Source organism: Alternaria arbusti (assembly GCF_024043155.1).
Source record: "Alternaria arbusti strain BMP 1465 chromosome Unknown scaffold_6, whole genome shotgun sequence".
Taxonomy (NCBI): Eukaryota; Fungi; Ascomycota; class Dothideomycetes; order Pleosporales; family Pleosporaceae; genus Alternaria; species Alternaria arbusti.
The window spans coordinates 1,680,293-1,694,046 of NW_026249946.1; the positions used below are offsets into that span (position 1 = coordinate 1,680,293).

General features: G+C 53.6%; 4 protein-coding genes across 4 annotated transcripts; 1 reads left to right on the top strand and 3 right to left on the bottom strand.

Moving 5' to 3' along the window:
• Nucleotides 1–11: 11 nt before the first annotated feature.
• Nucleotides 12–1,360, bottom strand: J4E86_005787 (uncharacterized protein; the record flags this gene model as incomplete). Its single annotated transcript, XM_051446319.1, has 3 exons — nucleotides 12–436; nucleotides 483–982; nucleotides 1,035–1,360. 3 exons carry the CDS (start codon nucleotides 1,358–1,360, stop codon nucleotides 12–14), a joined length of 1,251 nt encoding a protein of 416 aa, XP_051303086.1.
• A 1,091-nt stretch (nucleotides 1,361–2,451) lies between these two features.
• Nucleotides 2,452–3,461, bottom strand: J4E86_005788 (uncharacterized protein; the record flags this gene model as incomplete). The annotated part of the gene is made up of 2 exons (XM_051446320.1): nucleotides 2,452–2,705; nucleotides 2,852–3,461. 2 exons carry the CDS (start codon nucleotides 3,459–3,461, stop codon nucleotides 2,452–2,454), a joined length of 864 nt encoding a protein of 287 aa, XP_051303087.1.
• A 1,583-nt stretch (nucleotides 3,462–5,044) lies between these two features.
• J4E86_005789 (uncharacterized protein) lies at nucleotides 5,045–6,169 on the top strand (the record flags this gene model as incomplete). Its single annotated transcript, XM_051446321.1, has 1 exon — nucleotides 5,045–6,169. One exon carries the CDS (start codon nucleotides 5,045–5,047, stop codon nucleotides 6,167–6,169), a length of 1,125 nt encoding a protein of 374 aa, XP_051303088.1.
• Nucleotides 6,170–12,463: 6,294 nt separating this feature from the next.
• J4E86_005790 (uncharacterized protein) lies at nucleotides 12,464–13,172 on the bottom strand (the record flags this gene model as incomplete). The annotated part of the gene is made up of 2 exons (XM_051446322.1): nucleotides 12,464–13,016; nucleotides 13,093–13,172. The coding sequence occupies 2 exons, from the start codon at nucleotides 13,170–13,172 to the stop codon at nucleotides 12,464–12,466; spliced, it is 633 nt and encodes a 210-aa protein (XP_051303089.1).
• Between the last annotated feature and the right edge of the window lie 582 nt (nucleotides 13,173–13,754).

Consider the following 13,754-nt stretch of genomic DNA (forward strand, 5'->3'; position numbering starts at 1 on the left):
CTTCTGTACATCTATAGCTTCTCCTTCAAGCTCGACTTTAATCTCCTCTCGACGGCATCAAGATATTCATTGGTGGTGACCCAAGACGCCCGGTCCTTCTTTCCACACGCAAGGGCCAGATCCTTAGTCATGATCTTGTCGATATCCACAGTGTCCACGCAAGCCTTCTCGAGCTGCTCGGCGAAAACGACGAGCTCGGGTGTGTTGTCCAGCTCGCCACGCTTAGCCAGACCTTGTGTCCAGGCGTAGATGGAGGCGATGGGGTTGGTGGAGGTCTCGTTGCCCTTTTGGTGTTCGCGGAAATGGCGGGTGACGGTACCGTGCGCGGCTTCGGCCTCGAAGGTCTTGCCGTCAGGGGTGATGAGGGTCGAGGTCATGAGGCCGAGGGAGCCGAAGCCTTGGGCGACGATATCGGATTGGACGTCTCCGTCATAGTCTGGGAATGTCAGCGAAGTCGCAATGATAGTAGGAGGGATACGCACTCTTCATGGCAATGATGTAGCCGCCCTCGCTCTTGATCATTTGGGCGACCATATCGTCAATCAGGCGGTGCTCGTACCAGATCTTGGCAGCCTCGAACTCCTTCTTGTACTGGCTGTCGTAGATGGCCTGGAAGACATCCTTGAACTTGCCGTCATATGCCTTGAGGATGGTATTCTTGGTGCTCATGTACAGCGGCAGCTTCTTGTCGAGCGCCATCTTGAAGGAAGCGTGTGCGAAGCCGGAGATGGACTCGGTGGTGTTGTACTGGGTTTGCGCGACGCCGCCCTCCGCTGGGAAGTCGTAGACCTTGATGACCTCAGGCTTGCCGCCCTTGGGTGTGAAGACCATCTCGAGTGTGCCCTCGCCAGGGATAACGCGGTCCTTCGCGCGGTACTGGTCACCAAAAGCGTGGCGGCCGATAATGATGGGCTGCTTCCAGCCGGGTACGAGACGAGGGATGGTGGGGATGACGATGGGCGCGCGGAAAACGGTTCCTCCTCTGTAGTATGCTGTCAGCCATGTGTCTCCCTTTGCTCCAGTGTGCGCCATACAGGTGGTTGCGGATGGTGCCGTTTGGCGACAGCCACATCTTCTTGAGCTTGAACTCCTCGACGCGCTGCTCATCGGGGGTGATGGTCGCGCACTTGACACCGACAGAGTACTTCTTGATAGCCTCGGCGGCATCGAGCGTCACCTGATCGTTGGTCTCGTCACGGTAGGGCAGGCCCAGGTCATAGTACTTGAGGTCGATGTCAAGATATGGGTGGATGAACTTGTCCTTGATGACCTGCCAGATGATCCGGGTCATCTCATCGCCGTCGAGCTCGACCACGGGGTTCTTGACCTGGATCTTCTTGATTCCCTGCGAGGACGCCATCCTGTACTGTCCAATTCGAGTGTATAGGCTGGGTGCTGGTGTTGGGGCGCTGTTTGCGGATGTTCGTCGCGGGCTCGAAAACTGGGCCGATCTCGCAGCAGTCTGGGAAGCTAGGCAGCGCGTCGCAAAGGAGCACGTCTTCGGGCGGGGGAGTCGTGCGATGGACGTCGCAGCGCGGAAAGCGGCGGGCGCAGTAGTCGCAGGCCTCATGGCGAATGGGTGGTGTGGTATAACCTCGGAAAGACGAATCCAAGGGAGTCCAGAGGGAGTTTCTTCGCTACCGGCCGCGGTCCCGATTGCGCAATGCGGCGAAGATACTCGGCTGATAGGGCAGACGGCAGCCTCTAGTCGACGGAGTCGCTAGCGGGGTAACGAAAGCCGAGGAATTCTCTCTCTTTAATCTTGGAATGCTGAACATGGCCCAGACCAGCGAGCAGCACCTCGCTCGGTGCAACGGCTAATACCCCACAGGCGCATTGGCGGCAGATGTTCCTTCGTGGGCTGTCATGCGCGAGCTCTCATCCTACAACGCGGGGCACGCCTGTCATATGACGCGAGCCCGCGCTTGACGTATTGGCGTGGTCATGGCACGACATGGCTTCTGCAATGACACTTGATCGGCGGCGAGTGTTTGCGGTTGAGTGGTGCAAGTTCAGGACCGACGCAGTATGGGACATGAGGTGGTATATGTAAGTTCCTTCCCTGCATTCGGATCCCCTCAAAACAACACGCGCGCGTCGCGGCTGCCGGATCCGCTCCGACTCGACGCGCCCACGACTTCTGTCATTGGCCGGCTGAGCAGATTTACTTTTGCTACAAGACGTGGCGTTGATCGAGCTGCCTGACTGGATCGAGTACTCCGACACCGCAAAAGAGATGGAATTCGATGTGAGAATCGTCGATGTTATTTGGTTAGACCGGCAGCGACATGATCCCCAGTCTAGGGAGGTCGCGGAGGCCTTCAGCTCCGTACACTCCTTCAAAGCAGCCAAGACCATCCAGATCTAAGACCGGGAATCGCGTCTGTCTACCAGCCAAAGGTCTAATTATCCTCAATCCTCCCATATATTCCGACTCGCTCTCCCTAGCTCTCACAGCTTCGCGAAGATCTTGTGGAGACGCATGACGTTACTTCCTTCGTCGCGTCTGTCGACCTGATCCGAGATGACTATCGATCCGACCATTGCATCTTGCACTGGAGCGGCCACTGGTTGGGACACAAATGCGACAATGCAAACATCGTTGCTTTCGCACAGGAAAACATGGATTTTACTGATGAACATGTTGCCCAGATCTGCCTTGTGTTGAACCAGCATGTACCCAAAGCCTTGTACGTTCGGGGTTCCTGACCATGAGTTAGCCGAGATACTCCTCCGGGATAAGACGGTGGTCTCAAGTGAGCCTTGGGGTTATGCTCTACTGCAATGGAGACGACACAACCTCGAATACGCTACGAGATACCTGAACCTCTCTAAGATAGGTGCAACTTACCCAAGATAGCACGGAACTCCCATGTGCCGGCTAGAAACATGTCTCCAGGCCACCTCTTCATTGCTAGGTTATTATCCCTGAAAATCCTCTCGCACACTGATAACGTCTGTGTGTTCGCGATCCCAAGCGATAGGAAATACCGAAGATTGTTAACAGGAAGATTATTCGCCTCGGCCATGGCCTTCCATTTTATCCAGCCAACATCGGAGAATTGGTGGAGTTTTGGCATGTCTTCTGGTTTCAGCGGCGGCTCTCGCTCCTTGCCTGCCGTATCTGGGCCTTTGCGACTTATGGCAATGATAACACCATCTTGCAGATTCATAGTCATAGTGTAATCAGCGTCCGAAGCCCGGTATTCTTTTCCGTCGACCTCGTAAGTTTGCTTATCAACACTGATATCTGCAGTGGGGTCCTGGTGCACTATAATGGTGAGACGATTGGGACCCTCTTGGGCATCTGTCTTCCAAGGAAGCTGAAGGCCCTTCAGTGCCACATCAGCTCCCCACCAGATGCTGCTGAGGTCATCGTAAGCTTGCGATATCTTGGCAGCGTCATGCCATCCCCAGTCTCGGAGGTCTTTAGGAGTTTGAAAGGGAGATTGTGCGGTCATGCGGGGAGGTGCAAATTGAGCGCCGGCCTCGCTATTGGAGTGCTGCATCGACCATTCCAGGGCGCATCCTTTTTGCTTGCAATGCTCGTAATACGCGTCGGGCGCTGGAGTCACTGTTACGTCTGATGGTGAATCCGAGTCGTCGGGGTCACCGGCAACAAGGATCTTATCAAGTCCACCCGGGATCGTGAAATTGACAGCGAGAAGGTCGTTGTTTGGGCAACTAGAGTCTGAGTCAACTACAGCGACATGTAATCAAACAGATTTGGTACTTGATAGAAGGACCCAACCAGAACAACAACTCGACTAGAGGCACGATACCTACCTTTGACAAACCTCGCCTGCGACAGCAAAGATGAGGGTTGCTAACCCGAGGAGCCCCGAGATCCGCATGTTTTGGAATAGTCAATGGGATAGCGGAAACAAGAAACAACGGTTGAGAAGTGAGAGACGTATAGATTCGGTGCACTCAATGAGCATAGGTCAGTGCTCGGTAGCGCCTACTGTTTCCTTCACTGAAGGTAAAGTGAGGGAGCTGGGGCGTAGATAACGAGGCGGTCTAACCCCGACTTATCCGCTTCTGTCGCGCTGAACGTGCAATGGCCCACTCCCGCCATGAACACTCTCTACTTTCACAACCAGTGGGAAACCTTTGATCACTTGGTCGCTTTCTTCATCTCATAACCAAGACATCAGCTATGAGACATTACTACACGCCCCCGACGATGACAGGGGTACTTACAAACGCGACAACGCTGCTTTCACTAGCAACAAGAACCTGCGAGATCTGGCAAGCGTGGAAGACCATGGGAATGGGTTGGAAATGTTATACACACCCCATTCAAGGGAAACCCCGAACACCCTAGAGCCTACATCAAGACAACAGCTCGCGAAGTTGGTGGCCTAACGGCGATTTAGACACCTCGGTGTTCAGATGAGGTGTACACTAGCTTGTATTCGGCGAATATCATGTCTTGACACCAACGGAGGCGCTTGACGACTACTACGAACTTCTCACACCCCACTTCCAACGCCTGTATCACTCTATTCAAGCGCGATTCATCAGTTTAAACAAGATCCACATCTTGACGTAGTATGAAAGCTACAGCGACACTTTTGTACGCGCGACACACCTCTGAACTGCCGCGATACACACCGCTTTTATCGAACCACGACATACCAAAGCTGATGAAAGTTCTATAACATCAGCATGCCCACTCCGCATAACCTAGAGATAAGCAGTGACGGAGAGCCAGACCAACTCTCAGACCTCACGCCCTAGTTCTCTCCCGATCACGGGAGCTAGCTCAAGAAAGACTGTGCGGTTTCTCCCCCGCCTACCTAGTTTCTGCGCTCCTCTTCCCTCTTTTCACTTTCACGATGAACAAGACCCTGAATCTAGCACCTCTCTAGCGGCAGTAGCCTAAATCCCCGTGTACACTATCCCCATCGCTACAACACTCCATGACCAAAACATGTGACCCTCTCCAGCAATCAAATTTCCTCTCTCTTCCCCCCCTTATCCGCCCTCCCTTCCCGCCCAAAGACCACCGCAAATTCTCAAACGAAAAAACGCAAAAGATATGACCCGCCCAAAAGGCACTCCAAACAAGCACCCCCGACCCTCCAAACCCAAGCCAGTCAAGCAACCCCGACCCATAACGCCCAAGAAACCACGCACATACGGCCCCAACCCCATCCCCGGACCCAACGGCAACAAGCTAAAACAAGCCCAATACTTCCGTTTTGCAAAAAACGATATCGCAATCTACCACTACCGCGCCTCCTTCATCTCAGTCCCCAAGCTACGCTCCCTGCTCAACCGCCCATCCCACGGTTTCGTCTGCGCGCTTCGATCCGACGATCCGTTCTGCAAGAAATCTGTCCCGGCTGGCGATGAAATACCCCCGGGCTGTCTCGAAGTCGGCTACCTGGCTGATGTCTTCCAGCTCGGTGGCTCGGCGCTGGGTTTCAGGACGGGGGATAATGTGGTAGAGTGGTTGTGTTTCGATCGCGATATCAAAGCTAGTATACTGGATAACCTCGATATCGATACGCCGACGGCGACGGCGAAGGGGGAGATGCTGTTTGAACATGTGGCTGACATTGGGAGATCGCCGACGACGAGTAAGTGCTCAAGGAGGTTGGTTTGGACGGAGCATAGAGATTGGTATGATGCTTTGGAGAGGGCGGGCAGGATTCCGATGAGGGTTGGGGTGCGTTGGACGGGGTTTGGGGAGAGGTTGCGGGAGGATCATTTGAGGAAGTGGGTTGCTGCGGGTGGGATGCTGGATGCTGAGGGGGAGGTTGTCAGAGGTGGGACGGTGAGCGCTGATGGGGGATTTGTGCGCGACGGGGCTCTGTCCATTGAGGCGGAAGTCGCGCGCGGTCAGCAGGATCAAGAAGTTGGTGGGACACTGGTCACTGAGGCGGAGGCCCTGCGCGATGACAGAGCAGAGACCATCACGCAGGCTCATCCGCGCGACACCGATAGCCCAGAGACGATCGGTCGGCACACGCCTGTGTTCCGCGATGAACCTGCGAATCAGCACTTCGTGTCGCCGCAGTCTTCCAGGTCGAAGAACTCGCGCTCGTCAAGCACATCTGTGCTCAGCGACCGGAGCACGAACATGCGACAGAAGTTACCTCTTTCAGCAACGCCCAAGAAGTCGCAACGGGAGCTACTGTTAGAAGGTAAGTACGTTTGATTCGTTTCCATTTGGACCAGGGTTGGGAGGGACGCGATCGTAGAGGAGGCATTGCATCGGATCTATTGGCGTTCTTCTTGTACGATGATACCCCGGGCTTGCTCAGCTAGCAATCCATTAATGTGTAATTACGAAGAAAGTTCCCAACGATCACAGCCCAACTGGGCAGGAACAATACGTATCACCATTGTGGTTTTGGTAACGCGCTGTAGCTATTTGCATGATGTACCGGCAGCTCTATGTTACCTGTGGATGATCAAAAGTATTTTGAACCACCGCGCCAATCTAGGAAAAAGCTGAACACCGTGGAGCCTACGTTGACGTCAGGTCACCTACTTTGCAGGTTCTTGTCTTGATGTAGTCCGCAGGCCTGTTCAGGTTTTTTCGTGTATGAGGTGATAGGATAGACAACGCGTGGTTGTCGGGCTTGCGGAGAGTACGTCGTAGCAGTCTGGCTAGGTTCGGGGGCGTTCAGGCGTTACAGCTGTGACCTCGAAGGTCATGCTGAGGACACCTGCGTTATATCGGTATCGTGGTACGTGTACCTAGGAAGAGTCTGATAGTATTGCACAGTCCAGTCTTTGGGTTATCGGAACGTATTTGTCGAGTGCTCGAGTGCGACCGTATGCGGCAAACGTTGATGGGACGTATTCTTTCGTCTGAGCTTTTCCTGGACACGAAGACAATGTAGTAAAGATTTAAAACTAGATCGGCGAGTGTTGACGCATGGCGTTCAGTATTTTAGATGCAGCTGGACCTTCTCAGCATCCAAGTTGAAGCAGACTGTCCATGTGCGTCCTCTTTCTTGGAATCGATGACAATACAGAACAAAAACGAGATCCTTCGAGGGGTGGAGCAGAGGAGAGCTTCCAGCCAACTGTCAAGACATTCGTGAGGCTCACGACTCCGGCTCCGCAATAAGCAAAGTCCAAGGGAGGAAGTGGGCCGCTTCGCCAACTCAAAGGATCGGCACTTGAATCGCACGAGCTTCTACCACAACTTCTATTGGTCGCCTTGCTTCCAAAAATCTCATTCACTCATGTCATTCACGCATGCCGTGTCGACTGGTGTTACCGAACGCCGCGCAGTCGGCAGGAGTACATCGTGGTGGCCGTCCCGGCTTAGGGCGTAATCGGATCGGCAAACAGGGTTACGACTTCGGAAATTACGAAGCCTCACTTTTTCACAGAACCATTTGTGAAGGGGCGTTTGTGGAAGAAGTTGGTAAGACTAGAGCAGGTACTGGGTCTTAGCAAGACCTGCATATGATGCGCTGCATGCATTTTGCCGCGATCAACAACGGCGAACGCGCATTGACAAGGACGGTTGACGTGGCACGCGAGATCCACGGTTCGTGCTCGGAATGCCGCTCGTGGCGAATTTGTGATTGCACTTTGCTGAAGATGTTGCAGGCCGCATGTACGGATTGCGATCAAGCAAGGGCAAATAGTGTTTCTCGTCAGTTCGTTCGGCTGTGTTCCGCCTCCACTGCTAAGAGCGTGAAGCCTTGCGCTTATTGCGCTCGATCTTTGACCGTCAATGAGAGAGCCATCGTATCCAACCACCGGATGAAGCGTGTGCTGTTCACAGGATTTTGCCGTTGTGGGCTCGGTCGCGGTGTGATGGTGGTGGCGTGGGACCATGGAATGAAGCTGACGCGAGTAACTGACACAGAACAGCAATCTGTAGAAGGGATTTCCCTGTGGAAGTATCTGAGTGGCCACATATAGTAATCGTTAGCAGAATTCATGCCAATTGTCTCACACGTAGTCCCGCTGACCCATGCTCCGGTTCTACTCTTCGAACAGGGCAGACAAGGGCTGAAGGCAGCTTACTAGTCTGTGGCGAGTGGGGGTTTGGACGGTATTGGCCTTTGGGCGCATCGCCTATCGGGTCTCAATCAGGGTGTGCTAGACTCCATAGGCATGGAAGACGTCACAGAACGCATTGCCTGATACCCTCCCATCTCCAGTGTGCCAGTCGTCCGTCGTCGTTGCCCATTCGAAGAGCCATTGCTCTGCAAAGTGACAGCCCTGTGACAGTCGTGAATTTTGTCAGGACACGTCTGCCGAATTGCTAGCTGACCCTAGGGACACGATGTTGTCGAGATTGTCGCCCCGAATGATCACAACCGGGCTGAGCCTTGTCAATGTCCGGTGAACAAGGCCTTATACATGTCAAAAGCTATACGAGATCGGAGAGCAGTCGTATGATAGAGCAGAGTGGCAGCGGGGCGACTTCTCGGGCTTATGATTTCGGCCGCTTTAACGAACAGTCGTTTTTGAAAGAGTTGCTCTCTGCCGGAAGTGGTAGCCGTACCTTGCTTGTCAGATCCTACCTACGATCATCCGTCCCTGAAATGCGCTTTCTCGTCAACACTAGGTGCATTACTTCCAAGCCGCTCAGATCCCCTGCATTGCTACTGTATAGTCACGGTAGGTACGCTCTCTGGTCTTGCGTTAGTTGCGGAGTACCTCGGGTTGCGCCATCTTCCGCTGTCTTCCAGTAAGGCCGGTAAGTAGGAACCGCCGACTGAATATGGCGTGATCACGCATTCGATGTGCCCGGGGTTCCTCGTAGCCCGCGAAATGGCCGCCACCAGGTTCTCCCTCCAAACTCATAATGCCTCACAACATCCACTGCGTCGTGTCGTCTCATCCGTGACATCATGACGTAAGGCGACAATTTCGGTGAGACCTTGACACCGGATGCAAGGTGAGGTGGCGTAGGAGGCGACTGCATGATTGATTCTGCGGGGTAGTCCGGTGCATAAGGTGCTGTAGGTACAGCATGCTGGCTACGTCGATGGAATGCTTATTGTGATGGAACCTAAACGCTCGGACGTTGGGCATTGGGCACATGTTCGTGAAGTCGCACACGTGTACACGACTCATGCGGCCATTGCAAGAGCCGAGACCGCCGTTAGGATGCAACTCCGGTGGTGATCCTGTATCTTCGAGCAATGATGCGCGTTCCGTTGAGATTTGTTGGCCGCAAGAGATGATCTATGCCGAAGGGAACAGAACGCATGAACACCTCAGACGAACAGCTTCACAATCGAAGCGATAGCAAGAGGTGTTGCTGAACACTCTCTTCTTGCCATTGGCACCACATGCCGTAATCTATCACCTTTCCCGGTAGTGTCGAAGTAGATCATCAATGACAAGCGGGGTAAACCAGGCTCGCCTCACAGTGAGATGGAGTCGCCAGATGGTGTTGGCGCTTAGTCCGTCTGCTGTGGAAGGAGCCCAAGTGCTTGGGTGCCGTTGTTGCGTCAACCAAGGTACATGATGGTGGATACTATAGGGTCTCGGCTCGGCTCTTGGGATATTCGAAACCTGGAACATCCCCGGAGCTGGATGCATTCATACCCATAGCAGCGCGTGCGGAAGGGATCTCCTGGATGCGATCGCGCCTTCGCTTAACAGATCTAGCGGTGAAGCCACGCTGGCCGAATTTAGACACCGCGACACTGTTTTCCTTCTGCTGTGCGATTACCGTGGGGCGACTGGGTGTCACCCATCGTGGAAGTTGAGCCGGGGTATGATCGGCGTCGAGGTTTCTCCGCTAGAAACCTTTGGCGCCAAGTTCATCGCATCTGGAAGAACAGGTTGAGCCCGCTGGCTTGGAACTGCAAGAGGATGTGGGAGTATCACATATCGCAAACTCCTTTGGAACGTTTGGTGGCGAAGAGATCGTCTTTAAGCATCCGTAGTTGTCGCGAGAGACCATCCATCTGCAGACGTGGCAGCTGCGTTGGCCGCTCCAGCAATTAGCGCCGAGGTGCGAAGCATAACGAAACCGCAATAGTCCTCCAAGAGTAAGAGATATACCAGAAAATGCAGTGGGAATTCCGTGAGTGGTCAATTGCAAAGGGTGCTGCAAGACCCGGTCTTAGTCGCTGCCCAATGGCGGTGATTGGGCTTTCGAGGCGAACAATGAGGCGGACGCGTCCACGCCCAACGGGGGACTTGGTCGCAGCCGATGCATCGCATCCTCATCCGGACTGGAACCGGTGTAGATAGAGTGTATGCAACCGATTCCCCAGTCGCAAGGCTGCGAGTCAGATGTATAAGTCCCCAGCGCGCCCAACCTTACCATCATCCCCAGCCCGCGAACATCGAGTCCAGCCAACATTGCAATACCCTGCCGACGTGACCATCCCAAACCATCATCATGGCTGTGCCCAACTCGTACTTCGTGCCAGGCTTTGGCATCTCAAGAGCCGTTATTCAGAACGAGATACGCTATCATTGCGGCCCGGATGCGATTGTTCGGCCCTACACCTTCCAGGTACTTTGCAATGGTGGTTGTTGAGTATAGCAGAACGCTAATTGTGTCGACAGGGACGCGACGGATTTCTGATCACCACCATCGGACCACCGCTGACCAAGGTAGCTCAAGCGTATCATTACTTGGCGTATGAAGGCTGACTTGATAGGCACAAATCGATGACCTAAAGATGTCTTCCTTGGAATATGAGGAGAAGCAGTCTCGCATCGCCGACGAATCCCACGTCTTCGTAAATGCGCCCATCCCAATAAATCAACGCATAAGACGAAGTACATGATCGCGGCGCAAAAGACAGCCCTGATTTCACTTCGTGCCATGGTCTAGGAGTCCGAAGAGCATGCGCCCTATACCCATGTTATCGTTTAATACGTTCAACCTCTTTCTCGTCAAGTATTCTTTAGCGTGCATTTATCCCTGGGCGGACCGACTGATGAGTTATGGTGTACGGACCATTATGATGTCTCGAGGCTTCGAGTTGGCGTTTCGGTTTTGTGGGAAGGATAGTTTGGCTACCACGTTGTTGTTGACAATACGTGAGATGTGTTTCGCTTTAATGCAGAAAAGAATGTCTGTTCCTTCACGACTTTGCTCAAACTTGAGGTCTTTTCACCACGTGCAGCTCTTCTTCAACGTGACAACCTGGCTCTGACGTCTCCAAGAATGCTGCGTGTAAGGATAACATTGTCTGCTCCTGGATGTGGTTTCCATGGTAAGCCCCGGAGGTGTTTCAGGGGGTTTGTTGCTTTCGTCGGCTGGACGTCAGCCTCCGTCTCGTTGCATTTTCAGGCGGCCAGGGCTACGGAAGTCGATGAGCGGACGCGAACGAAGAGTGCCTGCCTCAGCACTCGGGCGCCCGCCCCATGATGTATTCACAGGGCAACTTGGCGAGATGGACCTGAACAGCTGGACTGGTGCCACGTCGCCGATGGAATTTGACGTGTATACATACCTAGCGACGAGAACAAGGGCACGACAAGCGTCGAGGAGTTGTTGAGTTGTGACGATGAGGCGGAGCCTGAGCCAGCTCCAGGACGCAGGGACGAGTGGCGTGTGATTGGCCCGCATGTAAGCGAGCCAGAGGCTGGTGAAGTGTCGTCACAGCTCGAATGATGCAGCAGTCGTCACATCGCAATTTGAAACAGCGCATAGCTGAGTGAGAGCCATGGCCAAGATAGAGTTCATGGTTGAGCGTTGGCCGTGTGATTGAACCGCTTCCTCTCCGACATTCGACCAGACTTGTAATCTGCTGTCTTCAAGCAGAGGTTCAACGTAGTCAATTCGAAGGCTTATACCACCAGTAAATCGGTGAAGCACTTGTGAAGCTGCAATGCGCTGTCGGTCTGTAGTTGGAGTCTAACCAAAGGCCAATACTTTGGTTTTCTGAAATGCTCTTAACCCCTAGAGGACTAGTGCGCTTCTGATGGATGTGAGAGTAGATAAATTTTCACCCGTCTTTTGCATTCTCATCTAAACATCTCTATGTCCATGAGTGGGCAAAGCGCTTAAAGCAGTCGCTGCATGTAGACTGGGTGTGCCGTCGGATGCGTCTCTCCCCAGTTGTGCTGTCGGCCCCCACCTGAACCCCGCTTCCCTGCTCAGCCATGCGCAAACTGGCCTTACCACCTCCTAATATATACGCTCAGACTGTCCAGTCCTTCATCAATCAGCAAATAAGCAAATTGAAGGCACTTTGGCGTACGTTTGATCCAGTCTGCCTACTGAACGCTTACTAATCCAAGTTCTAGGGAGTGGTTAACGCGCTGGCCTGCTAGTCCTTCACAGGAAAGTTAGCCAGTTCCTTCGGGAGCGTGTGTTCGAATCACACAGGTGTCGCATGAACCAATTTTTTGCCATTTCATTCGAGCCGAATGCACTGTTTTTGCTGCCAGCAGGATCTAATGCGCCCTTTATGATGTGCTGTAATGCTTGATCGAATCTTCCTTTTGCACGTGTATGGCTCGACGCGCTTACTTCCAATTATACTCTCGATATATCTACCAACTACATCATACTACACATGTCAGCCCCTTGGCTTTTGGCGCCCTTCTCAGTCGTGGTCTTCGCACTCGTCTTTGCGACGTCTTCCAGCACCTGCCTACATAGCTCCCCTGTCACGGCGCTGCACTCAGCATAGTGGTCGCACAGCATCCTCTGCGCCGCCTGCAGACCCTCGTGTGGCATGACACTCGGCCCCTTGCCCTTCTTATCCGGGCCATGCTCCGCTAACGTCCATTGTTTCCTCAGGTCTCGCTTCAAGCCTAGGACCATCACAGGCAGGTTCTCGTCGTAGTTGAAGTGCTTGTTCACGATCGGCAACCATGTCGAGGCTAGAGAGTCGAGGGATGCGCGCGAGGAGATGTCGTAGCAGAGGATCACAAATTGCGGGTGCAGGAGAGTGTAGTTCTGAGGCGACGCAGTGTCAAAGAACTGCAGCCTGTACGGCCGGCCATAGAGCGAGATGTCGAAGGCATAGGGCTGGTCTATGTCGCGTAGCTTGGGTAGCTCATACGGTGGAAGGTCATCGCCCTGAGGCTGTACGCCGAGCGACAGGCGACTGCGAATACGTCAGTAATGGTAGCAAGACGTCAATCGACATCAACTGTCACGCGAACCGCGCGCGCCGAACTCACGATAAGAACGTCGACTTCCCGACTTCCGAATCGCCCAACAGCAGGACGTTGACCTCTGGAGTTAGAGGGCTGTAATCCATCGCGAGTTCTGGTGGCCTCGCAGGCGCAATCGTATATCAAGGCGATTCCATGTTTGCTTTTGATAGTCGATGAAGGAGATGACGAACACATCTGGGCGCGGAGATAGGCGTTAGCTGCGCAGTGTCTTGGCAACAAGCGCGAACGCGTCCTGGAGACAATCATCACTCGAACTCCTCACCCATCGCACATCTCAATTCGTGGTCGCCAACATGCAACAGACATCCTCGCTCGGCCTGACAGGATATCGCCATGCGACAACATGTAAATCGTTCTTCGCGCCATCCTAGCGTGTATCAAGTGCAGCCCTGCGCATTCTCCAGCTCTTCCTACATGTCTCACCCCAGAGACACTATACATCCACTCGGCTGTGGGGAACACAGAGCTTGATTTTGACAGCCTCGGGGCGATGCTTATCTGCAACTCACTCACGATCCTGTAGCAACAACCGCCGGTGCCTTGCTAACCCACATTCAACAGTCTTGGCAACGCCTTCGACACCATGGACCAGGAGTCTGGATCCTTTAGAGCATTTTCGCATTCGTTGGCCCACCACCAGCGCCATCATCCGGGTTAGAGTACAT